Source organism: Salmo salar, chromosome ssa04 (genome assembly GCF_905237065.1).
Source record: "Salmo salar chromosome ssa04, Ssal_v3.1, whole genome shotgun sequence".
Classification (NCBI taxonomy): Eukaryota; Metazoa; Chordata; class Actinopteri; order Salmoniformes; family Salmonidae; genus Salmo; species Salmo salar.
This window is the reverse complement of record NC_059445.1, coordinates 42,870,509-42,897,697: the sequence shown is the minus strand read 5'-3', so window position 1 is coordinate 42,897,697 and position 27,189 is coordinate 42,870,509. Positions and strand designations below refer to the sequence as shown.

At 42.5% G+C, this 27,189-nt stretch overlaps 2 protein-coding genes across 2 annotated transcripts; one reads left to right on the top strand and one right to left on the bottom strand.

Moving 5' to 3' along the window:
* The first annotated feature begins 1,003 nt into the window (after positions 1–1,003).
* Positions 1,004–6,248, top strand: bada (BCL2 associated agonist of cell death a). The gene is made up of 4 exons (XM_014196457.2): positions 1,004–1,482; positions 1,853–2,003; positions 2,176–2,402; positions 5,022–6,248. Exons 2-4 carry the CDS (start codon positions 1,862–1,864, stop codon positions 5,121–5,123), a joined length of 471 nt encoding a protein of 156 aa, XP_014051932.1. The 5' UTR covers positions 1,004–1,482; positions 1,853–1,861; the 3' UTR covers positions 5,124–6,248.
* Positions 6,249–14,592: 8,344 nt separating this feature from the next.
* zgc:77262 (RNA-binding protein 4) lies at positions 14,593–17,690 on the bottom strand. The gene is given in 3 exon segments (NM_001173948.1): positions 14,593–16,285; positions 16,287–17,007; positions 17,514–17,690. Coding segments are annotated over 2 exon segments (951 nt in total). The 5' UTR covers positions 16,875–17,007; positions 17,514–17,690; the 3' UTR covers positions 14,593–15,922.
* Positions 17,691–27,189: the final 9,499 nt, after the last annotated feature.

Genomic DNA, 27,189 nt, shown 5'->3' with positions numbered 1-27,189 from the left:
ACCTTTATTTAGGCAGGTCAGCTCATTTACAACTGCGACCTGGCCGAGATAAAGCAAAGCAATGCGACAAAAACAACAACACAGAGTTACACATAAACAAACGTACTGTCAATAACACAATAGAAAAATCTATGTACAGTGTGTGCAAATGTAGAAGAGTAGGGAGGTAAGGCAATAAATAGGCCATAGAGGCGAAATAATTACAATTTAGCATTAACACTGGAGTGATAGATATGCAGATGATGCTGTGCAAGTGCAGTTGTGAAAAAGGCAATAGCTGGAAGAGTTACAGAGTTAATTGAAAATAATGCCATTGTTGATTAGATGCTTTTTTCAGCTATTTTCTCTTGAACCATATGGTATATCCACTAAAAACTCATATAGACAAATAATACTATGTACGAGTACATTTTTTAAAAAGGTATTCAAGTACAAATTACACAAGTTACCCTAGATTGCCATTGATTACCTGTTTATTACAAAAATGACTGAACATTCCAGTAACGGTAAATTACCAGTAGTTTTCCAACCTTAACTTAATGAATTAAATCATTGGATTGGAGACATAACCAGTGGTTTTATGTACTGGTGCTTTTGAGGGAAGGGGTCTGGGGAACAAAAGCAGACATATGTTGACGTGATGCCCATCATTACAGGTCCATCATCATGGCCAGAATACTGTTCTGCTTCAAACAAATGAAAAATAATTAGGGGTGATATCTCAGATAAATCCACCTTCTCAAATTCGGAAATGTGTCTACCTAATGTAAAAGTGTGTTAATTCATGTGCTAATCTAAATCTCCACGACAACACATCTATGATTCACTACAGCAGGGATGAGCGAAGTGGTAAACAAGTCATGAGACCGCACGAATCGTTTGGCTTTCCATAACCCTTTCGCAACAGTGACGTCTCGACAAGACAGTCACTCAAAAAACCCTAGCAGCGTGCGCTCATTGGCTCTCTGAATGCCAGTGGCAGTCGATTGGGTAAAGAGCTACTACTACAGTGGCGTACAAGACGACGGAAGACAACAAAAACCTCGGGTGCGTCGCCCGTGATAGCGTAGACTGTAAAAGTAGGTAATCAAGACATTTCGATAAGAATTTGAAAAACTCGTCCACTGAAATAGAATTTTGCGAAGACAATCGTGAAGAAAATAACATGTCAGGTAGCTAGTTATACAAGTTAATTTTGAACATTTGATCCGGCTCCCTGTGGCACACAAAACAATTCAACGACTAACGTTAATCAGCTAACGTTAGCTGAAGGTAGCTAGCCCGTTACTATATTTTTGTATTTGGGTGTGCCACATGCAATGCGAGGGAATCATCACCGACTGGTTCGTGGAAAATGTCACATTGAAAGGAGGAAAGACAGAAATATCATATCACCTCCAGTTTAACATTGACAGAAGAAGAGGATAACCAACATATAATCAACCCTTTTGCAAGTCATCAGGACTCAAGACAGGTCATTGGGTAAGTTCTAGCTAGCTAACTGGTTACTTGACAAAAATATGTTGCAGATATTTTTTAAAAAGTTCAATTAATATTTGTGACAATAAAATACATTTATAGTGATTTTACCAACACCCTGTGGTGATAGTATGTCCTTACAGTAGATATACACTGAGTATACAAAACATTAGGAACACCTTCCTAATATTGAGTTGCAGTTCTTGACACAAACCGGTGAACCTGGCACCTATAAGGGATCATAGCTTTCACCTGAATTCACCTGGTCAGTCTATGTAATGGAAAGAGCAGCTGTTTTTAATGTTTTGTATACTCGGGGTACATGGCTATAATCAACACTATCATTCACTGTGGATGTCCATTTTCTCTTCAGATATTTACAATGGACCACACACATGATTGTGTGGATGACAACCCAGAAACCATGAATGAACATGATGAGTCTGACCACTCAGGAACCACACACTACCCAGAATTTCAGCGCCATTATGTCTCCACTAGGACGGGCATCAGACCACGACCAGGTCAGAATCAAACTAGAATTTACCCACAAACTTATCAAGCTTGGAAATGTAATATAATATGAAAATGCATTAATACTCAGTTTGGATACATGTGTGAACCTCTTAAGTTATGGTTAGATACATTTAAATATATCTCAATTTCCCCCTCCCCCATCCCTTTCCACTCACACAGGTGGGCGAGTGCGGCTCTACTCCGAGTCCCAGGTGTGCTCCCAGGTTGGCAGAAGGGACAACACAGAGTTTCAGGATGTGATGACTCCTACTGAGGAGGGCGGTGGCGATGGGGCTCCTTTCCGAAGCCGATCACAGTCTGCTCCTCCTACACTGTGGGCTGCAAAGAAATATGGCCGCCAGCTGAGGAGGATGAGTGATGAATTTGACACCTGGCTCGACAAAGGGGTAAGATATGAGGTCAGACAGAGGAGTGTACAATTGAAAGAGTGGGGACAGAGCAGACACTAGTTCCCATATACTATACATTACTATACAGTAAATGTGTAATCAATTAGACTTCATCCTTCGCTACATGAATGGACTCCAAAAGTCTAGGCGTAATGCATATATGTACTGTAGGGAGCTAATTTACCAGAGTATCACTACTTGACAGTGATTGCAGTAAAGACTGCTTTATAGGAACGTAATGATTCACCATCGGTCCCCGATTCAAATGTTTAAAATATGACTAGATCGGTCCGCAGGCCCCAAAGGATCCAAATGTAGCATGCATCGGTCAGAAAATTGATTCAAACATTAAGAATTGCCGATTCACCAACATGTTTTGCTCATATTACTTTCTTTCTACCTTTCAAAAATACCTCTATTGTGACAACTGATGCGTCCTCTCCTTCCGTGTTGAACTAAGTATGTAACTGTGTTGACAGTCATTGATCCACAAGTCATTTTGCATGCTGAACAACCCTAGCCACGTGTGCACATTTGTTCATATCCTTTGCTGGTTAGTGAGTTATTAGCCTAGTTATAGCTAATTTGCAGTCAGCAATAGGGGAGTGGTTGCTTCCTACAAGAGCACAAAACATGTGCATTTCTAGACATCTTTGAAAAGCGAGTCTGGTAAAGAATCTTGTATTTTGAGACTGGCTTGAATAAGCTAAGTAGCCAATAGGCAGAAGGGAGCATCATTTGTCTGATTCTGTAATAATGGTATGGTGATGTATTTTTTATTTTGGAAAGTGGTTTCTTGCATCAACACCATTTTCAGTCACCTCCTTGTCTGAAGGACAAGTGGATAAACAGGTTCATGTCAAGCCCTGCATGTTTTTTCTAAAGTCTAATGGAATGTAGGCCTACATTGAACACCACACATTGGCTGCTACTGTAGGCTGAACGACATAACAGCTATTTCCATTTAAAAATGTTATGGGATGCATTTTCTCCATTGTTTATGATGTTAGGCCACTCTGTTAGGCCTACATTATTATCAAATGGCCACAATAGCCTACTTGACCACTGTTAAAACTAACTTAAAGCTGGTAGAGCCTCAGAGTTCACAGTAAACGTTCAAGTTTGCGCTCAGCAGACCTGAAATTTTCTCAGTTCCGAAAGAAATTAGAGGCAACAGGGAGCCAGGCCCAGCCGATCAGAAATTGCTTTATTACAGACAGAAATGCTCTTCAGTAAACTCTCACAGGTGAAGAAGCTGGATGTGGAGGTCCTGGGCTGGTTACACATGGTCTGTGGTTGTGAGGCCAGTTGGACATACTGCCAAATTCTCTAAAATGACGGAGGTGGCTCATGGTAGAGAAATTTACTTTAAATTCTCTGGCAACAGCTTTGGTGGACATTCCTGCAGTCAGCATGCCAATTACATGCTCCCTCAAAACTTGAGACATCTGTGGTATTGTGTTGTGTGACAAAACTATACATTTTAGAGTGGCCTTTTATGGTCCCCAGCACAAGGTGCATCTGTGTAATGATCATGCTGTTTAATCAGCTTCTTGGTATGCCACACCTGTCAGGTGGATGGATTGTCTTGGTAAAGCAGAAATGCTCACAAACAGAGATATAAACACATTTGTGCTCAAAATGTGAGAGAAATAAGCTTATTTTGCATATGGAACATTTCTGGGATCTTTTATTTCAGCTCATGAAACATGGGACCAACAGTTTACATGTTGCGTTTATATTTTTGTTCAGTATAGAATGGAAAATGAGTATGTTTATGCAACAAATGTTAGTGCATCTTATCGCATCGAACCAAACTGCATCGATTCGTTCTCAAATCAAACTGAATCGCACAAATCTTTTCAAACTAAAACGTATTGTTTCTGTATTGGAGCCCATGTATCCAGTAGTGCTGGAGGTCGGTTTGGTTTTTCGGTTTCGATAAAAATGTAAAAAAAATATGAATTTCGGGTTGAATGCTGTAACACAGAATAAAACAATAAAAGTCCAATGATGGTAGTGGCGTCCCGTTACTGCAATCACTTACTATCATTTATTCACTTTACTTTAAGAAAATATTTCTGTTTTGTACATTGAGTATACAAAACATTATGAACACCTTCCTAATATTGAGTTTCACCCCCCCTTTTACCCTCAGAACAGCCTCAATTTGTCGAAAGCATTCCACAGGGATGCTGGCCCATGTTGACTCCAATGCTTCCCACAGTTTGTGTCAAGTTGGCTGGATGTCCTTTGGTTGGTGGACATTCTTGATACACACGGAAACTGTTGATTATGAAAAACCCAGCAGCTTTGCAGTTCTTGACACACTCAAACTGCTGCGCCTGGCACCTCAATGTGTGCATTGAGCTCATAGAAAAAAATATTATGAAATGTAATTCAAATAATCGATGTCGGTCAATTAGTAGTTTAAAAACGGAAGGAAAAAAAAAACATTTTGGTTAATCGCTCTCTGATTCAGAGGGGTTGGGTTAAATGCGGAAGATACATTCCCCCTTTCCCAATACCGAATCATTTTGAGGGGAAAGACGCACAGCCATACTGCTTTACATAAAAATGTATAGAGTTGACCTTTCTATCCATTTCCCTCCCTAGGAACCCAAGAGAGGGATAAGCCCAGGAGGGGTCAAGCAGGAGGTCTCCCGAGGATGGTTCTCTTTCCTCTGGAGTCCAAAAAAGGCTGAAGGCAGGGAGTGAAAAATCAATACAGTTTGCACCTCTTTCAGAGACCAAGGCAAGAAGGAGCTCATACTCATTTCCATAACGACTGGACCCCAGCTGAAATATTCACGTCCCATGTGCATACTTTTGTGGAAATTACAGTATTTTTATGGAAAATATCACCAGTTCAAATGTGACCTTTTTGTACAATCAAATCAAACGTTATGCAAAAATTAATTGCATAATTGAAAATATGTTGCAATAATTAACAATAAGTTATTCAGTGCATAATAGATGCATTTTCTAAGCGACAATCTCTTGTGCTACTGATATATTTATAACATATATTTGCAGAGAAATTTCATAAATTGTTCTATTGAAAATGTTCTACATTTGTAGGTATGAATTTCAAGATCTAATAATCAATGGTTTTAAATTCACAAAATGTAAATATACTTTCGAGATTCTTAAAATATGAAACCTGTGAAAGAACAACTGATCTGTGATGACAATAATTATTAGACAGATATGTTGAACACAATTTTCTATTATACATATTTTTTTTCCCGATTTCAATCGTTAGCAATGCTAGTCTACTGAATGCTTTAATCTGCAAAAACATAACGAATTCTGACTTCACATAAGCTCTTATAACTCTTCAAGTCTGGGTTTTGCCAAAAATGTAATGTCTTGACATTCTACAATTATCCTCATACATACTTTGACTGGTACACTCAGTTTATTTTGGTATTTATCTTAAACTTAGAGACTGTACATTTCATAATGTTCTTTCATTTGCAATCATCTTTAATTTATTCTGTATATTTTTTCAATTGTATATTGTGCATATGGATATTTAAAACAAAAATGAAGACATATTTACAATCCAGGCCATATACACCCTTCTCAACTGCCTTATATGCAAATATTCTGAATACTGTTAAGTCTTCGGTTGAAGAAATATGAGTGTATAGGGCAGTCTGGTGTAGAACAACTATGGTCACTGCCTTCAGTTATAACTGATATTCTACTTGAAACTTTGTGTGTCTTAACATTTTGATATTTCTCCTTTTCATTAATAACTGTTTTTACATCTTTTTTATTTTATGTAACAGATTAAATGATTGAAAATTGCTTATTAAAACTAGTGATGCACCGATATGCCATTTTTGGCCAATACCAATATCCAATATTTTCCTTACTAAAAGACCCGATACCGATATTTAACATTTTAGAGTCCTTTTAAGCATTCTAGTACAGTTAAATAGTTAACACACACATGGACGCAGCGGTCTAAGGCACTGCATCTCAGTGCAAGAGGCGTCACTACAGTCCCTGGTTCGAATCCAGGCTGTATCACATCTGGCTGTGACTGGGAGTCCCATAGGGCGGTGCACAATTGGCCCAGCGTTGTCTGGGTTTGGCCGGGGTAGGCCGTCATTTTGAATAAGAATTTGTTCTTAACTGACTTGCCTAGTTCAATTAATGGTGGTCAGACCAATCTATGTGTAGCTAGCCACAATAAGGATTAGCCACACTAGTGGACTTTGCGGTTTGCCTTCAGAATAAAGGTATGGCATAATTCTACTATTTGTAATCATTTGCATTACTGTCAATGACAAACTTTTATTTTGAAGGCAAACCGCAAATTCCACTCTTGTGCCTAATCCTTATTGTGGCTAGCTTCACAATACATAAACCGGTCGGGTAGAGCCTCACTAGCCAGATGAACCTAGCTGGCTGCTTATAACGTTAGCTTTGGGCGACAGGGTTAAGTAGCTTGCTAGCTATTTATTTTCATGAACTGAAGTTCAGTTTCAATAGGCGAACAACAAGTGGCTACCTAGTTAATACTTACAAGGATTCCTAAATCATTGCTAAGAATAATGAAAATGACTGCAGGTTTTACTGGTCATTGTTTTCATGCTGGTTGTATTGGTGCTAGCTAGGTACCAAGCTAAAACTAGCTACCCCAGAAGTTGGGGTCGAACAAATTATGCTTTATTACCAACGCGGTATTGTAAACACATCGTTCGTGGCCGGTGTTTGCTTGTTTGCAGACTTTTTTTGTGCAGCTTTGACAGTGCTACTGTATCTTTTTTGACATGCAAAGACCCAAACGACGTTCCATAGTATGTATGTCGTGAAGCTAATAGCAGTGATGCTATTACTGTGTAACTCCGGTAGGGCAACGTCTGTAAAATAGCGCACTTGGTAGTGTGTACCGGAGCTCGACCAGTCGGCGAAAGCCAACATCACCCACGACAGAGAACGATTGATTGTCAAGGGCAAATAATTCCATTATCTTGGCTTTAATGGATTTTGCTTGCTGAAATTTTGCTACTCTTTCAAATGACTGCTTGATCCACACAGCAGATATTGTGGGCTAGTTCAGGAACGCTCTGTTGCACGTCTAGCGCAACATTTTACGTGTCGTCAGTACGTCATGTACGTACGTTAAATGGATACGCAGTCAGCTTTGACATCCGGTTTAGCACATTGGGGCATTAAAGTAGACATCGGCCTATACCGATGTTGGCATTTTTAGCAAATTATCGGCCGATTCCTATATGTTCACCGATATATCGTGTATCCCTAATTAAAACGCAACAATTGTTATTTGCAAATCTTTGTTGAACATGATAAGCATTTTAACATGTAATAGGATACAACTATGTTAACTAACCTATTGGCCAAACATTTGTTCAAGAATCAATAAACTATGTCCTAAACATAATATGGTAAATGAAAAATTTCATTATATGTCGTTTGTAGTTCAGAATTACACTTCAAACAATGTTCAATGACCAATCAAATATATTGTTGTGGGGCTCTCTCCTCTAGACCACACTAGTGGGATCTCTATTGCAGAACCTTGTTCCACTGTCCATGTCAGACAGTCTCTCCATCCAGGTCAAAGTCAAACACTTGTCCATTTTCTCTCACCCTCTTGAGCCGTAAAGACCTGGGTAACATAGCCACACCCTACTGAGTGGCCCACCGCAAGAGCACCTGGGAGGCAGTTCTGCCATGCCCCTCCGCCATAGCCACAACTTATGGTTCGACAACAGGGTACATTTCCCTAGGGAGGTATACGCCTGGAAGCAGACCACTGAGTGCCTGCAAATCGTCCTCCGCTCCCTCTGTGCCAGTCTGGGATGGAACTCCACCTGCAGAATGGCAACAAAGAAATAGAAGGCAATCAGAGTTCAAATCCCAGGCCAGTTAAATCAACGCATTAAGAAGGAAAGAAATTCCACAAATAAACTTTTAACAAGGCACACCTGTTAATTGAAATGTATTCCAGGTGACTACCTCATGAAGCTGGTTGAGAGAATGCCAAGAGTGTGCAAAGCTGTCATCAAGACAAACGGTGGCTACTTTGAAGAATCTCAAATATTAAATGTATTTTGATTTTTTTAACACTTTTTTTGGTTACTACATTATTCCATACGTGTTATTTCATAGTTTTGATGTCTTCACTATTATTCTACAATGTAGAAAATAGTAAAAAAATTAAGAAAAACCTTTGAATGAGTAGGTGTATCCAAACTTTTTGCTGGTACTGTATATATAAATAATGGTGTGTAAAGACAGTATATGAATTGAAGTGACCAGTGTTCAATGACTATGTACAGTCGTGGCCAAATGTTTTGAGAATGACAAAAATATTAATTTACACAGTCTGCGGCCTCAGTTTGTATGATGGCAATTTGCATATACTCCAGAATGTTATGAAGAGTGATCAGATGAATTCCAATTAATTTCAAAGTCCCTCTTTGCCATGCAAATGAACTGAATCCCCAAAAACAATTTCCACTGCATTTCAGCCCTGCCACAAAAGGACCAGCTGACATCATGTCAGTGATTCTCTCGTTAACACAGGTGTGAGTGTTGACGAGGACAAGGCTAGAGATCACTCTGTCATGCTGGTTGAGATCGAATAACAGACTGGAAGCTTCAAAAGGAGGGTGGTACTTGGAATCATTGTTCTTCCTCTGTCAACCATGGTTACCTGCAAGGAAACACGTACCGTCATCATTGCTTTGCACAAAAAGGGCTTCACAGGCAAGGATATTGCTGCCAGTAAGATTGCACCTAAATCAACCATTTATCGGATCATAAAGAACTTCAAGGAGAGCAGTTCAATTGTTGTGAAGAAGGCTTCAGGGCGCCCAAGAAAGTCCAGCAAGCGCCAGGACTGTCTCCTAAAGTTGATTCAGCTGCGGGATCAGGGCACCACCAGTACAGAGCTTGCTCAGGAATGGCAGCAGGCAGGTGTGAGTGCATCTGCCTGGTGTCAAGAAGGGCAGCAAAGAAGCCACTTCTCTCCAGGAAAAACATCAGGGACAGACTGATATTCTGCTAAAAGTACAGGGATTGGACTGCTGAGGACTGTGGTAAAGTCATTTTCTCTGATGAATCCCCTTTCCGATTGTTTGGGGCATCTGGAAAAAAGCTTGTCCGGAGAAGACAAGGTGAGCGCTACCATCAGTCCTGTGTCATGCCAACAGTAAAGCATCCTGAGACCATTCATGTGTGGGGTTGCTTCTCAGCCAAGGGAGTGGGCTCACTCACAATTTTGCCTAAGACCACAGCCATGAATAAAGAATGGTACCAACACATCATCTGAGAGCAACTTCTCCCAACCATCCAGGAACAGTTTGGTGACAAACAATGCCTTTTCCAGCATGATGGAGCACCTTGCCATAAGGCAAAAGTGATAACTAAGTGGCTCGGGGAACAAAACTTCGATATTTTGGGTCCATGGCCAGGAAACTCCCCAGACCTTAATCCCATTGATAACTTGTGGTCAAAACTCAAGAGGCGGGTGGACAAACAAATTCGGACAAATTCCAAGCATTGATTATGCAAGAATGGGCTGCCATCAGTTAGGATGTGGCCCAGAAGTTCATTTTACAGCATGCCAGGGCGGATTGCAGAGGTCTTGAAAAAGAAGGGTCAACACTGCAAATATTGACTCTTTGCATAAACTTCATGTCATTGTCAATAAAAGCCTTTGACACTTATGAAATGCTTGTAATTATACTCAGTATTCCATAGTAACATCTGACAAAAATATCTAAAGACACTGAAACAGCAAACTTTGTGGAAATTAATATTTTTGTCATTCTCAATCTTTTGGCCACCACTGTACATGTGGCAGCAGTCTTTAAGGTCCAGGGTAGAGTAGAGGGTAGAACAGTGACTCAGGCTAGTGGTGTTTAACAGTCTGATGGCCTGGAGATAGAAGCTGTTTCTTAGTCTCTCGGTCCCAGCTTTGAAGCACCTGTACTGTCTCTGCCTTTTAGATGGTAGCGGGGTTAACAGGCTGTGGCTCGGGTGGCTGAGGTCCTTAATGATCTTCTTGGCCTTCCTGTGACACCAGGTGCTGTAGATGTCCTGGAGGGGAGGCAGTGTGCACCCAGTGATGTGTTGGGCTGACCGCACCACCCTCTGGAGAGTCCTGCAGTTGTATACTGTGCAATTGCCGTACCAGGCATTGATACGGCCCGGCAGGATGCTTTCAATGGTGCATCTGTAGAAGTTTGTGAGGGTCTTGATGGCAAAACCACATTTCTTCAGCATCCTGAGGTTGAAAAGGCGCTGAAGCTTTTGACCCTCTTCACTGCGGCCCAGTCTGCTGTCTCCCGATGTCCACGATCAGCTCCTTTTATTTGTTGATGTTGAGGGAGAGGTTATTTTCCTGGCACTACTCGGTTAGGGCTCTCATCTCCCTGTAGGCTGTCTCATCATTGTTGGTACATTTACATTTACGTCATTTAGCAGACGCTCTTATCCAGAGCGACTTACAAATTGGTGCATTCACCTTATGATATCCAGTGGAACAACCACTTTACAATAGTACATCTATATTTTTTTGGGGGGGGGTTAGAAGGATGACTTTATCCTATCCCAGGTAATCAGGCCTACCGCTGTTGTGCCAGCAAACTTGATGATTGAGTTGGAGACGTGCATGGCCACGCAGTCATGGGTGAACAGGGAGTATAGGATGGGGCTGTGGGGCCCCCGTGTTGAGGATCAGTGTGGCGTAGGTGTTGCTGCCTACCTTCTCCACTTGGAGTCGGCCTGTCAGGAAGTCCAGGACCCAGTTGCACAGGGAGGGGTTCAGACCCAGGGCCCTGAACTTAGTAATGCGCTTGGAGGGCACTATGGTGTTGAAGGCTGAGCTGTAGTCAATGAACAGCTGTGACATAACTTAAAAACTGTGCCCTTGCTGTACCCAACAAATCTTGAGGGTATTAATGTACCTGTAGAGCAGGGTTCACCCTGCAGGTCTCCAGCAGCTCTGTCAGGTGTCTTAGAGAGTAGTTTGAGACCCCAATTGCTCTGAGCATCTCATTGGCATGCAGCTCCTCCATGACAGTGCAGCTGTGGGCTCGATGCTGTTTATTCCTCTAGTCCTCTGGGTCCAGACCCTCAGTCTCAGGCCTGTGGATCAGGTACAGGTCCCCCCTAGCCCCAGCCTCTCCAGTCTACGAGCACAGCCCTCTCCGACCATTGGGCCCATTTCCGCTGGGTACAGCTTAATGATGAGGAAGATCAAATCAAATTTATTTATAAAGCCCTTCTTACATCAGCTGATATCTCAAAGTGCTGTACAGAAACCCAGCCTAAAACCCCAAACAGCAAGCAATGCAGGTGTAGAAGCACGGCGGCTAGGAACAACTCCCTAGAAAGGCCAAAACCTAGGAAGAAACCTAGAGAAGAACCAGGCTATGAGGGGTGGCCAGTCCTCTTCTGGCTGTGCCAGGTGGAGATTATAACAAAACATGGCCAAGATGTTCAAATGTTCATAAATGATCAGCATGGTCAAATAATAATAATCACAGTAGTTGTCGAGGGTGCAACAGGTCAGGACCTCAGGAGTAAATGTCAGTTGGCTTCTCATAGCCAATCATTGAGAGTATCTCTACCGCTCCTGCTGTCTCTAGAGAGTTGAAAACAGCAGGTCTGGGACAGGTAGCACGTCCGGTGAACAGGTCAGGGTTCCATAGCCGCAGCAGAAGATGTCAGCCTGCAGGCGCCCGGCCCCCCACAAGGAGTTGCTAGAGCGCGATGAGCCAAGTAAAGCCCCCCCAGCCAAACCCTCCCCTAACCTGGACGACGCTGGGCCAATTGTGCGCCGCCCTATGGGAGTCCCGATCACGGCCGGTTGTGATACAATCCGGGTCTGTAGTGACGCCTCTAGCACTGCGATGCAGCGCCTTACACCACTGTGCCACTTGGGAGGCCCATGTGGATTTTCTTTTTTTCAAAGTTTCTTTATTGCGACAAATTATGAAAACTTTACCTTTCGAATAAATGATGGTTGCCGAACAGACTAATTTTGAAGGTACGCTGGGTATGTGATGTTATCACGAAGCCTAACTATAAAGTTCCATTCCCAATTTAATTCTAAATGCCTACTGCTTGCAAAATCCATGTGTTTAACTATAAAAATGTTTCTTTCCATGACAAGGATTGTCTTGTCTTTCAAGAATGCCTGAATTGCTTTACATTAGACTGTGGCAATAAATACATGATAATTATTAGAATATGGCAAATGGTATAGAACATTTGTGGGCAGAACTGAAAAAGCGTGTGCGAGCAAGGAGCCCTACAAACCTGACTCAGTTACACCAGCTCTGTCAGGAGGAATAGGCCAAAATTCACCCAACTTTTTGTGGGAAGCTTGTGGAAGGCTACCTGAAACATTTGACCCAAGTTAAACAATTTAAAGGCAATGCTACCAATACTAATTGAGTGTATGTAAACTTCTGACCCAGTGGGAATGTGATGAAAGAAATAAAAGCTGAAATAAATCAATCATTCTCTCTACTATTATTCTGACATTTCACATTCTTAAAATAAAGTGGTAATCCTAACTGATTTAAGACAGGGAATTTGTACTAGAATTAAATGTCAGGAATTGTGAAAACTTGAGTTTAAATGTATTTGGCTAAGGTGTATGTAAACTTCCGACTTTAACTGTATATGTTTAACACAGGGTACACAAACATGTTGTAGCATCTGAGCGAGGTTGGCTACATTCCAAAAATATTTCATGTTTTCCAGTCATTTGCTTCACGCACTTCATCAGAGGCACCGGGTCACGCATTTCAGTAGTCAACAGTTCCTTCAACTACTTCTGATCTAAAAATCTAGACGGGTATAAAAATAACAAACACAGGCTAAGATCAAATGAATGAATGAGTTATTTCACTTTACTGCAGATGATCGAGTGGCCATATTGTAGGATTAAATTGTCTCCTTTGCTCATCTCCTGGATAGGCTTTTACTTTTACTACCCAGATCCTTCCATCAGAAGTTCAAAACTGTCCTTTAAATATTCAGGTAATGCAGCATACTATTTTACATAACAGAATTAGGTGTTTCCTCTTAACACACAGACACACGCGATGAAGAACACAAGTCATGCCCAGCATTGGAAATCAATATAATTTATTGCACAGCAGATGATAGTAAAATAAGTCTTAAAAATGACGGCTGTTAAAATTCACTTAATTATAAATGAATGACTAATCGTTATGCTTAAATACTTACCAATCCTTAAATATACCATAAGGAACCGTACAAAGTGACGTGCTTTAGACAGAATGGAAGAGGAAAGAGGGTCGAAAGAGGACAGTATCCGAATCTAATCCATGTGCTTGAAAAGGGATCACATGGGCCAAATCCTAATTACTTTCCAGAGTTCTTTGTCCTCATTCTCACGTGTCAATCAAGTCCTTCAAGACCAGATCAGCAAGGACAGAGAAATAGGACATTTCAGATTAGATTTTTTGGACATAACTGAAAATGTGCACCATTGTGGGACCATGGATTAGACTGGGGAAGTGCACCATGGAGAGGTTGCAATGTTGCACACCATCAAAAGAAATACATACTAAAACATTATCAGAGACCATGCTGGGGGCTCTGTGCATCCTTACATTCAATGTCAGTTCTTTCAGTTTTCCTGTCAAGCTCATTACACAACTTGTCACTTACCTTTTTCAGATGGAAGAAAGCTTCCATAGAATAGCGTATGTACAAGATCAATTAAATAGCAGCAGGTAAGGGTTACATTATACCGGTCCTACTCCTCTATTTGGAGAAAGGAAGTGACTAAACAAAAGGGAAAAGCCATGTGTAAGGTCTTCCACAAAAGTGAGTTTAGTCACAGTTTATCCCCCTGTGGGGGGTTGTTTGTGGAGGTAGGTTATATCAAAGTTCCTGTATACACCCGACACCTTACCTCCAACAGATGTTTGACCTCCAAACACCTCAACACCATTGACATTGTTCTAAGCTACACGCTTGATCACCGGTGAGAATGCTTTTTTCCCCCTTCAATTCATATTTGGTTGTAAAAGGACACAAACCATTTCAATTAAACAATTTGTAACTGTCAATCATGTATTTGAGCAAGAATTATTCCACTATCAATTCGTAAAGATATAGTCAACTAAAAAAGAAATGAAATGAAAAATCGACGGGATCAGAGGTCGAACATTTATTTAAGCGGCCAAATGACAACAGCGGCTGATCAAGACATTTGTTCATGTATTTCTTCTAATAAAAACAAGTCAGATTTGTCCTTATAGGCGTAGATTTCTCAATTATTTTATCTTGGATTACATCCATTTTATACAAAAACAAAACGGACAGCGAGTGATTCATATGCATAATGTCAAATAGATATACAGGCTGACTCCGGAGGTGCAACAATTTTTCGGTGGTTATCTTTTTATTTAGTCGTCAAGTCGATGAATCGGTCGTATCGGGTTTCATTTCAGAGACAATGCTTTATCCTATGATGCTGCACCGAACGTGGCAAGGCCTTCAGATGAGATGAGCTTGGTCAGCTGATGCAGTGTGCTTGGTTAGTCTGTCAGCTAGTTTGCACACAACAAACACCCCAACCTTTGAATTGGGGTGAATGACAAAAACCTGAGTGAGAGGGATTTTAGGGGACTAAAATCCTCAGGAGGAAAATAAAAAAGAATGTCTTCGAGAAAAGTGTATCAGGACTTGACAACAAAATAAATGTGATAGACAGGTATGATATAAATAACTTACCACTGATAATTACATATCAATTTCCCTTCAAACTGTCTCAAAAAAAGCAGAAATAGTTTGTCAGTGCCATCCACTCAATGTAGGGCGGGATTCCCCAATAGGTGGCCCGTAGTGATTTTATTTACCGATTTAGGAAATATGTTCAGAAGTATTACTACGCATAAAGAGGTATATGTGATCATATTCCAATGTAATCAAGGTTTGAAATTATTCTGTTTTTGTCAAATATGATCGGTTTTGGATACTTGCGGTCAATTTTCAGTGTCCAAATTATTTATAACTATGTTCTGGCATTCCAACCATCCGCTGAAAGAAAAATCTGCCCACGGCTCAATGTAATTGAGGACCCCTGATGTAGGGTCTACTACACAAAACATAATTCCTATACTACATTAAAAAAAACTTAAACTCCTTCAAAAATTGAAAATATGACATTAATATTAACAAACATTCAAAGACACAAGCCTACCACCTCAAGTCTAAAAATCTGGCAACAATGAAACACTAATATAAAATGCATTCATAGACTGCTGATATGGCTGGTGATTATTCATGATCAACAAAAACTAGGTCAAAATCAATTAAGTGTGCTGTTTGACTTGACAAGTAAGCTTTATGAATGAACAGTATTGTTCCTATTACCCGTTTTTCTATATAATATACAATTGCACCCAGCTTAAAACTGCGCACTCATTGCTAACACACTCATACACAGCATCTTCCCCTAAATTCAATTTCAAAAAGTGCCCTTAGTAGCCCCTACCAAAACCATTGGAGTACTTCTCCTCAAAGTAATCATCCTTATCAAAGCCTGAGCCCAGAGCATAGCACATAGAGGAAGGAGGGGGCACAGAGCTGCCACCAACACAATCTCGCTCGGCACCCCTTCGGGCATAGCTGGCAGAGGAAGGTGGGGGTGGAGACCAGCTAGCCAGGGGGCTGCGCTCCCGGTAATAACAGGAAGTAAGGGGGGGAGAAAGTGGCCGCTGAGGGAGTGAGGGAAGCCGTCGCTCATAAGGATCCTGCTCATAGTAACGTGATGAGGAAGAGTATGGGTCATGGCGGACACGCCTCTCATATAGGTCACACTCATAGTAGGCCCTAGGGGGGGGGTGGGGGAAGGGGAGGAGGATAGCGACCACGAGGTGGGTAGTAGTCACCGTGTGGAGCTCGAGGCGGGAGGTAGTGAGGAGCGTGAGGTGGATAGTGGTGAGGTGGGGGAGGGTAGTCATCCCCTCTGCCATTCCTGGCTTGATTGTTGCGGGAGATGGATACAAAGATCTTTTGGCCCTCCATTTTAGAGTGGTTTAACTTGGAAATGGCCTCATAGGCCTCATTTTCTCTCTGCATGTGCACAAAGGCAAAGTTCTTCACAATGTCACACTCTACCACCTTACCAAACGGTTGGAAGAGCTCTCTTATCTTAGCAGCTGTGGTCCCTTCAGGGACATTCCCTACGTAGATCTTGGTGGCATTGCGGACCTTCGTAGTGGCAAACTCCACAGTGATGCGCGCCCCATTCAGCTCATGCTTATGGAGTTCTGCCACTGCCTTCTGGGCTTCCTCCTCCTCATTCATGTGCACGAAGCCATAGTTTTTCAGAATGTCACAGTCTGACACCTGACCGTATTTCTCAAATAGAGTACGCAGTTCTGATTCTGTGGTTGAGGAATTCACGTTTCCAACAAATATCTTCACCATTTTAGTATGGTAGCTAACAAGACACAGTCTTGACTTAGCTGTTGCAGAGAAAGGTGGGTGTCAAGTGTAAATGAGGATTCCTGGAGGACTCTTCTTCAGCACTCAAACGGTGACAGAGCAGCTTCTTCAGTCTCTAAAACCAAAATTAAGAGGAGTTAGATAGCTATTAAGATCTCAATAGAAACGTTATAGTAAATTGGAGTCCTGGGGGTTTTCTCTGGCACACTCTTGGCTCTTAGGGGTTAACATTAGCTAGCTTGTTAGCTAGAAGCTTGTTGCAGCCAGGCTAGGGTCAGAGCTGACTAGTATATTTGCTAGTACATTAGCTAGCTGACTGATAGCGAGTTACAAAAGGACTTACCAAATACCTTAGTAGATGTAGACTACTGTAGATAGAAAAATAATTTTGCTAGTGTATGTAAGGTTAGCGAGCGAGCTAGCTAGCCAACTAGCTAACAGAAAAGCTGCCAGCAGCAGGCTAGCTAGCTAGCAAGCTAACAACGTTATAGTAATGTTAGATATGTTTAACCGTTAGTAACTAACTACATCAAGCTAACGTTACCTAGCTACCTTTTGAGGTTGTACGAACCAAGTCACTTTTGTTTTGTCTATTTCTGTACAAATTAACTTTAATCTCACCTTGCCAGTTAGGTTACGTAGCTAGCTATGTAACGTTACCTTCCTTGTACTTTGACGGCTTCTCAACAGCCCCACATCGGTTTCCACTAGATAACACAGCCACAAAGTCACAATTGTCTATATAGAAAACTTTATGAAAATACAAACATGATTTTTGGAATTTAATTTAAGGTTAGGCATAAGGTTAGCAGTGGGGTAAGGGTTAGGTTTCCAATAAGATTTTAATAAAATCAATTGTAGAAATAGGCGGGGTTTATGACTTTGTGGCTGTGGTAACTAGTGACTACACCTTCTCACTGACAGCAAATGGCGTGAGCCAGGCAGTAAGCCAGCTGGCTAACTGAAGAAGGAAGAGGAGTTTGTCGTGCAGCTGCGTACCAATACCAAATATATTCTAATATAATCTATCTGTGCCAATACAGTCTATAGTGGCTTCCTTCCCGTAGGAGATTCTCCTCTCCTCGTCTTTCTTCTTTGGTGGGGTTTATCGGCGGTTGGCATCCAACGTTATGGTGCCTTACCGCCAGCTACTGCACTGGAGTGTGGGCCATAGACATGGAGAAAGTCAATCCTACCTGCCAGCCTTGTTGCTCTCAAAAAATATAAAATATTTCAGACTATATCTAAATGCGTTCTACTCAATATCCTCTTTAAACGAATTTCCTCTATCCCTTCTCCCTCATACTATATCTCATCCTCTCTCTTTCCCTCTGATGCTGCCTACACTGTAGCAATACATGCTCCATGGTCTCTGTTTCCTGGCAATAATCACACTTTCCTGTTGGATGCTTTCCCATCACATTTATTCAACTGGCTGTCCCCCACCCTTAATCTTATAAAAATAGCCTCCTCTCTTCTGTCCCTTGCTGTCCCTTCCAGGCTGTATCACAACCGGCCGTGATTGGGAGTCCCATAGGGTGGCGCACAATTGGCCCAGCATCGTCCGGGTTTGGCCGGTGTAGGTCGTCATTGTAAATAAGAATTTGTTCTTAACTGACTTGCCTAGTTAAATAAAGGTTCAATAAAATAAATGTTTTGCCATCCTCCCCGACTTTCCTCTGTACTTGAAATAAATGCCTGCCCTTAGTATCTCTATTCCACTGCTCCTGCCATCTCTGCACCATCACTGTCCATATCAGGCTTTTTGCCTCTGCCTTGCTCATTGAAACTACAACATCAACACCCCCACTACTAAGTGCTTGTTTAGCCAGTACATCAACTGCCTCATTCCCCTCCACCCTCACATGGGCTGGGACCAAAGTAAATCCTTTCTGTATACACATTTGTGTAATCGTGCCATGGGTATGTAGCACCTCATAAAGCAGGTCTTGTCTGCTACGTGAGCTTAAGGACTGGAGACTCATTAACACTGCACATGAATCAGAGCAAATAAGTACTCTGTTTGGCTTGACTTCCTCCACCCACTGCAAGGCCAACACTATCTCCTCCGTCCTCCTTGACACAGAAACCAATGAGTGGTATTCTTCTTCTTTGGTATCATGGCGTTTGCACATTTTTCTTGTGCAGGCCACCACTGTTTTGTTTTGTACACTTTGTACAAAATAATAAAACGCAGAACTACAGGATGTTTCTTAACATAACTCTTTATTAACTAGCTACAACTACATGTTAGCCTATCTCCAACCACGATCAACTGCCCATGACCTAACCGTCTGGGTGGTCTTAACCAATCACCGCACAGTATGATACGGCGGTAAAATGCATCCAATTATAATTCAGTATGTATTCACATATGAATATTACATCCCCCTTCTTTTAAACAAAATACAAATGTTTTACATATTCTAAGCTTTTCTTTTGGATACGTGCTCTGTAGTTTGAACTCAAGGCAAGTAACCATTTATATTGCATAATACACCAACTGAATCAACATAGACTCTGAAACAATGATCCAACTTTTTAAACAAGGGATTCTCAGCAACTCAGCTTTCACTGTAGAAATGACATCTTAACATTTCAAACAAATACAATACCAAAGCATGTCAAGTGAACTTTCAATAACAAGTTTACAGTCTGGAACGCTTTTAGGGCAGCGATCCGCCTACACCCTTTGACATTTCACAGGTCGAGGACAGCTCTGGGCTTGACCTCTCTTCCTGACCTTGTGCGATATGATGTTGAGCATGCTTCTGTGTCAGTCAACAGCTCTTGTGGTGTTGCAGGTAAGTGTGGTGTATGTTGTGCTGTGTGTGTGTTTAGTCCATCACGTTCTCTTTCAGGGGAACAGTTCATCTCATCAGTGTGTTGTTCTTTTGTGTTCAGTAAGTGACGACGATTGCGGCGGTACACTGCTCCTTCTGCTGTGCGGACGTGATATGAACGTTCAGTGTCAGCTGGCTGGATGACGACTGCTGGTTTCCAGAGGCCATGCTCCTGGATTCTAACTGACTCTCCGTCGATCAGTGGTGGCAGTGGTCTAGCTGACCTGTCGTAGTATCGCTTTTGTTGTTGTTGTCTCTGTGCACGTTTTTCATGCATTTCCTTGTAGCTGACAACCTCAGGTTGCAGCTGCTGGTTGGTGCTGGGAAGGGTTGAGCGAAGTCTGCGGCTCATCAACAGCTGGGCTGGTGATTTGAAGTTGTCAACTGGAGTGTTGCGGTATTCAAGGAGACTGAGGTAGGGGTCTCTCTTGTCTGCTTTTGCTTTGTCCATGAGTGATTTAGCAATCTGCACAGATTTTTCAGCAAGGCCATTACTTTGAGGGTAATGTGGGCTTGTGGTGACATGTGTGAACTCCCATGCTTTTGTGAAGGATTCAAAGTCATTTGATTTGTAACAGGGCCCATTGTCAGATATTAAAGTCTCTACAATGCCATGCCTGGCGAAGGCTGCTTTCAGCTTGTGTATCACAGCTGCAGATGTGGTGCTGTGAAGCTTGTCGAGTTCGAAGTATCTGCTGTAGTAGTCCACTGTTACGATGTAGTCCTCGTTGTTCCAGGTGAACAGATCGGTTGCCACAACCTGCCAGGGTCGGTCTGGGATACAGTGAGGTAACATTGGCTCTTTGGTGTTTGAGGGGCGTCTTTCAAGACAGATGGTGCATCTACCAACAATGTCCTCTATTTGTTTGCACATTCCAGGCCAAAACAAAATGTCCCGTGCTCTCTGTTTGCACTTTTCCATGCCCATGTGTCCAGCATGGATCTTTGTCAAAATCTCTTCTCTGAGACTGGTAGGAATAATGATTTTCTCTCCTTTGAAAATGATTCCGTTGATCTGTGATAGTTCATCACGATGGTTCCAGAATTCTGAGACGCTCTGAGGGCATTTTCTCCTCTCCTCAGGCCATCCATCCTGTATGACTTTCCTCAGCTGTGTGAGTTGTGAGTCCTTGTCTGTTTCTGCTTGGATCTCCTTCAGTTTCGTGTCACTAACTGGTAAGTTGCTGTACACAGTGTGCACTTGCATGTCCATGCCCTCACTGAGGCTGCTGTCCTTGTAGGTAAGAAACTTCCTGGAGAGTGTGTCTGCGACAGGGATGTCTTTGCCTGGACGGTGAGTGATTGTGAAGTCGTATTTTTGTAGTTGAAGGATCATTCTCTGTAGCCTTGGCGGGGCTGCAGCTAGTGGTTTCCTCATGATTGACTCAAGGGGCTTGTGGTCGGATTCCACAATGACTTGTCGTCCATATACGTACTGATGGAAACGTTTACATCCGAACAGAATGGCATAGAGCTCCTTTTCGATTTGAGCGTAGTTGATTTCACAGTCTGTGAGAGATTTGGAAGCGTAGCCGATGGGCTTTCCTTCTTGCAGTAGCACTGCACCTAGTCCATACTTCGACGCGTCCACTTGGAGTCTGAGCTCTTTGTTGGGGTCGTAGTAGGCAAGGATTGGTCCTGGTTCTCTCGTGATCAAGTCTTTCACATTCTGGAAAGCAATGTCGTGTTGCTTGTCCCAAAGAAACTCACTGGACTGCTTTAGCAGTTGACGCAGGGGTGCATTAGCATTGGAGAGGCTGGGTGCGAACTTGGCTAAGTAGTTGACCATGCCAAGCACTGTTTCCAGCTCTGCACGGTTCTTTGGTGGCTCCATTTCTTTTATGGCTGAGATCTTCTGTGGATCTGGCTTGATTCCATTCGCTGTGAGAAGATGTCCGAAGTAGCTGACCTCTGTAGCGCTGACTGTGCTCTTCTCGGGGTTGAGCCGGACTCCTCTCTCGCGGGACCTTTGCAGCATCGCGCGGAGGTTTCGGTCGTGCTCCTCTTTGGTTCGACCATAAACAAGGATGTCGTCCACAATTGCCACAACTCCGTCGAGGCCTTCATATACTTCGTCAATCTTTCGCTGAAACTCGTCTTGGGCTGAGATAATCCCAAAAGGCAGGCGACGGAACCTGTAGCGTCCAAACGGTGTGTTGAATGTTGTGAGCTTAGATGACTCTTCTGTGAGCTTGATAGCCCAGTAGCCTGATCTAGCGTCCATGACACTGAAGTAGTGTGCTCCCGCTAGCTTTTGCGTGATACCATCTAGCGTCGGTAAAGGGTAATGGGGCCGTTTGATAGCCTTGTTCAAGTCTCTTGGGTCGAGGCATACTCGGAGCTTGCCTGTGCGTGGTTTCTCCACCACCACTAACGCGTTTACCCAGTCAGTCGGTTCTGTAACCTTGGTGACTATGTCAGATTGCTCCATGCTCTCCAACTCTTTCTTCAGACGGGCACGGAGAGCAAGGGGAATCTTTCTCGGTGGGTAGACCACAGGGGTTGCGTCTGGGTCAAGGTGAATGGTACATTCTCCTGGGAATAATCCTATTCCTGTAAAGACATCAGCAAACTCCTCCAGTACATTTTCTGTCTCTACTGGTCCTGTTACTGATAAAACTAGCTTGATGAGGTCCATGTCTAAACATGCTTTAAGACCTAGCACTGCAGGTGCTCTAGTGTCAACAACGTAAAAGTCCAACATCATGTCACTTTCCTTGTATTTGCATTTGAAAGTGCATGTGCCTTTTACTGGGAGCTGTTCACCACCATAACCATTCAGTCTGCGCATGGTGGGCTGTAGCTCGCACTCAGATGTCAAGCTGCGGTACTTATTCAGAGGAATAATGTTTACTTGTGCACAAGTGTCTAGTTTGAACTTTAGCTTTGTGCCTTGTGTTCCTATCTCAATGTCAGCAAAGGCTTGCTCTGTCTCTGATATGTGACTTTTCTGTGTCACTGAATCAATAAACAGTTCATCATCATTTGACTCTTTGATTGACATTTCATCTTCACTCACTGTGTGTACTGTTTTTCCACGGTAAGCTCTGCACACTTTTGCAAAGTGATTCCATTTACCACATTTAGTACACTGTTTGCCTTTAGCTGGGCAATTTCCTTGTTCGCCATGCACTTTGTATCCACAATATCCACATGTTTTGGGGCGTTTTGAGTCTGTGTCGCTCTGTTTTGGAGTTATGTCTCTCTCCGTTCTGAAACGCTCTCTCTGGGCACCGGAGGTGTGCTTTGATGTCTGCCTGACTGCGTGCACTGCTTGTTCACGTGATGCGCTCGTGCTGCGGCGCGAAATGGTTTTCATCTGAGCCTGTGCTAGCTCGTGAGATCTGGCTATGTCGATAGCTTTGTCCAGCGTTAGCTCAGACCCAACATTCAAAAGTTTCTCTCTCACTCGCGGTGAGTGTATTCCAAATACAATACGGTCCCTGACCATCTCATCCTTGTTTGCATAATCACAGTCTTTCACAAGCAGACGCAGCTCAGTCACAAACTGTTCAAAAGACTCGCTAGCTCCCTGTACTTTCTCATGGAATTTGTACCTATCGAAAATTGTATTAGTCTTCGGCACAACATATGCTTCAAAACGATCGTAGTATGTTTTCAGTACCTTTGATTCAGCCTCGGTAAGTGTCCATGTGTTGTAAATATCTCTCATTTTTTCACCGATCCAGAGGAGCAGGTAGCTACATTTTTCCTCTTCTCCTCTTTCCTTCAGGGGACCCGTGAACATTAGCTCCCACATGCTGTTTGTACTTACGCCATGCATCGGGTAAGTTTGTAGACTCCCAGTCCATTCGAGGTGAAGGAACTCCAGAAAAATCCATCTTTTAAGACCATTTACTCTGACACCATGTTTTGTTTTGTACACTTTGTACAAAATAATAAAACGCAGAACTACAGGATGTTTCTTAACATAACTCTTTATTAACTAGCTACAACTACATGTTAGCCTATCTCCAACCACGATCAACTGCCCATGACCTAACCGTCTGGGTGGTCTTAACCAATCACCGCACAGTATGATACGGCGGTAAAATGCATCCAATTATAATTCAGTATGTATTCACATATGAATATTACAACCACCTACTGTAATGGGAGTGTGTGGTCAATCAAGTTACATTTTGTGATACCCCAAAAATAATTTCACCACCAACTAACCCTACACTTATATACCACTATTTCATATTCTTTTTACACCACATTCCACCACTTTGAGCCAAACTAATCCTACACCAGGCTAACGGCCTGGGAGGATGGGACTCTTTTGTTAAACACACCTTGTAAGTCTTTTGCAGTAAAACCTCATACACACAAGTACTTCTCTGCAGCTGCCACCACAACATCTACAGTGCATACTGAAAGTATTCAGACCCCTTGACTTTTTACACATTTTGTTACGTTACAGCCTTATTCTAAAATGGATTAAATTAAAAAAAAATCCTCAATCTACACACAACACCCCATAATGACAAAGCAAAAACTGTTTTTTAGAAATTTTGCAAATGTATAAAAAATTAATTAAATAAACATATTTACATAAGTATTCAGACCCTTTGCTATGAGACTCAAAATTGAGCTCAGGTGCATCCTGTTTCCGTTGATCATCCTTGAAATGTTTCTACAACTTGATTGGAGTCCACCTGTGGAAAAATTCTATTGACTGGACATGATTTGGAAAGGCACACACCTGTCCTTATAAGGTCCCACAGTTGACAGTGCATGTCAGAGCAAAAACCTTGCCATGAGGTTGAAGGAATTGTCCGTAGAGCTCAGAGACAGGATTGTGTCGATTCACTGATCTGGGGAAGGGTACCAAAACATTTCTGCACTGAAGGTCCCCAAGAACACAGTGGCCGCCATCATTCTTAAATGGAAGAAGTTTGGAACCAACAAGACTCTTCCTAGAGCTGGCCGCCCGGTCAAACAGAGCAATCGTGGGAGAAGGGCCTTGGTCAGGGAAGTGACCAAGAACTCGATGGTCACTATGACAGAGTTCCAGAAGGACAACCATCTCTGCAGCACCACCCATCAGGCCTTTATGGTAGAGTGGCCAGACGGAAGCCACTCCTCAGTAAAAGGCACATGACAGTCTGCTTGGAGTTTGCCAAAAGGCACCTGAAGTACTCAGACCATGAGAAACGAGATTCTCTGGTCTGATGAAACCAAGATTGAACTCTTTGGCCTGAATGCCAAGCGTCACGTCTGGAGGAAATCTGGCACCATCTCTACTGTGAAGTATGGTGGTGGCAGCATCATGCTGTGGGGATATTTTTCAGCGGCAGGGACTGGGAGACTAGTCAGGATCAAGGGAAAGATGAACGGAGCAAAGTACAGAGATGAAAACCTGCTCCAGAGTGCTCAGGACCTCAGACTGGGTCGAATGGTTCCCCTTCCAACAGGACAACAACCCTAAGCACACAGCGAAGACAAAGCAGGAGTGGCTTCGGAACATGTCTCTGAATGTCCTTGAGAGCCCGGACATGAACCCGATCAAACATCTCTGGAGAGACTTAAAAATAGCTGTGCAGTGATACTCCCCATCCAACCTGACAGAGATTGAGAGGATCTGCAGAGAAGAATGGGAGAAACTCCCCAAATACAGATGTGCCAAGCTTGTAGCTTCATACCCAAGAAGACACTAGGCTGTAATCGCTGTATGTTTTTGCTTTGTCATTATGGGGTATTGTGTGTAGATTGATGTGGAAAAAAAAGATGTAATCAATTTTAGAACAAGGCTGTAACATAGCAAAATGTGGAAAAAGTCAAGTGGTCTGAATACTTTCCGAATGCATGTGTATGTTTTTCTATGATTTACATTCAATTTCTGCCGTACATTTTTAATTTTTTAATTTTACCTTTATTTAACTAGGCAAGTCAGTTAAGTTATTCTTATTTTCAATGACAGCCTAGGAACAGTGGGTTAACTGCCTTGTTCAGGGGCAGAACGACAGATCTTTACCTTCGATCTAGCAACCTTTTGGTTACTGACCCAACGCTCTAACCACTAGGCTACCTGCCGCCCTCAGTTGCTAAGAAACCAACCTTACTGAAGCACAAATTCGTATCACTCTGTATCGCCCTATGTCTGCTCACTCTTGACGCATCATCCTCTACTCTCTTCACTGCCTCAGCATACAGCACCTTCTGTTCTACTCGGACCCGGGAAACCTCAACCAGTCTCTTGCAGTCAGCAACATGGGCAACCCCAGAATTGACCGTTTTTTTCCACCGATACTACACATTCCTTTGTCCCATGCCCTCCTGCACACTTCTCACATCTCAGAATCTCCCTCCTACACACTGCTGCAACATGACCATAAGCTTAGCATCTAAATGACCAGTGGGTTCGGCACAAAAGCACTCACATGGTAACTGACATATACTAACATAACTTTGTCAGGTGAAGACTGCTTCAAAACTAAAACGGAAACAGGAGATAATGCAGCTGTTGAGAACCAAGGGATAACTATTGTAAGGACAAGCGCATATCTGTCTTCAATTACCGTACTGCAGAGCTGTTGCAGAAAATAAAATATTAAGACGGGATCAAGAGAGAATTGGCAGCCAAAAACATCATATACTCTCTGATGTTCCCTGCAAAGCTACGCATCACCCATGAGAGCAAGACCCACATCTTTGATTCAGTGCCTAATGCCGAGTCATTTCTGCGCTCCATTTGGATTACACCACCTTCCAGAGCTGAGGACAGGGTCTGAAAAAAATATTCCAACTATGTGGCAAACTGTTGGGTCCAGAAGAAGTGAGAGACAGATGGACTCAAGGCCCAAGAAGTAGCCTAAATCTACCACAGAACATTTTGCAGTCCACTTTGAGTGCATGGAATATTTCATCCATGCTGGTCTGTTTACAGGCTCCACCCTTTTTTTGCATCCAGGCTACCCCTATTAAACAAAGTGAAATTGTGTAGTGATAAATATTAGTTCAGATATACTATAATATAGGCCAAAATATGTTTCCACAATTGCCCCACTACTGGGTCTTGTGAGGATCCCCTGGTTTAAAGAACACAACACCAAGATCTGCAGTCCAGGAATGCGTAATTCTTCTGTTCCAATTCACTGTCCAGTCTCCTTTCGTTTTTGTGATTTTCATGTTGTTTCTATGTGTGTTTGTTGCACTGTGTTTTGTATTGAAACGGAAAACAAAAGAGCATTGCTGTCTATAGTTATTGGTACATGGGAAAAGGTCAATTCAAATCAAGGTCTTGTGATTTATTAGGTACACCACCCCGTTCACAAAAATAGTTAGCTCCTACTGACAGTGAGTCACGTGGCCGTGGCTTGCTATATAAAGGAGGCAGACAGGTATTCAGTTACTGTTCGATTGAACATTAGAAAGGGCAAAATGGGTGACCTAAGCAACTTTGAGCGCGGTATGATTGATCGTCGGAGCCAGGTGCCGGTTTAGGTATC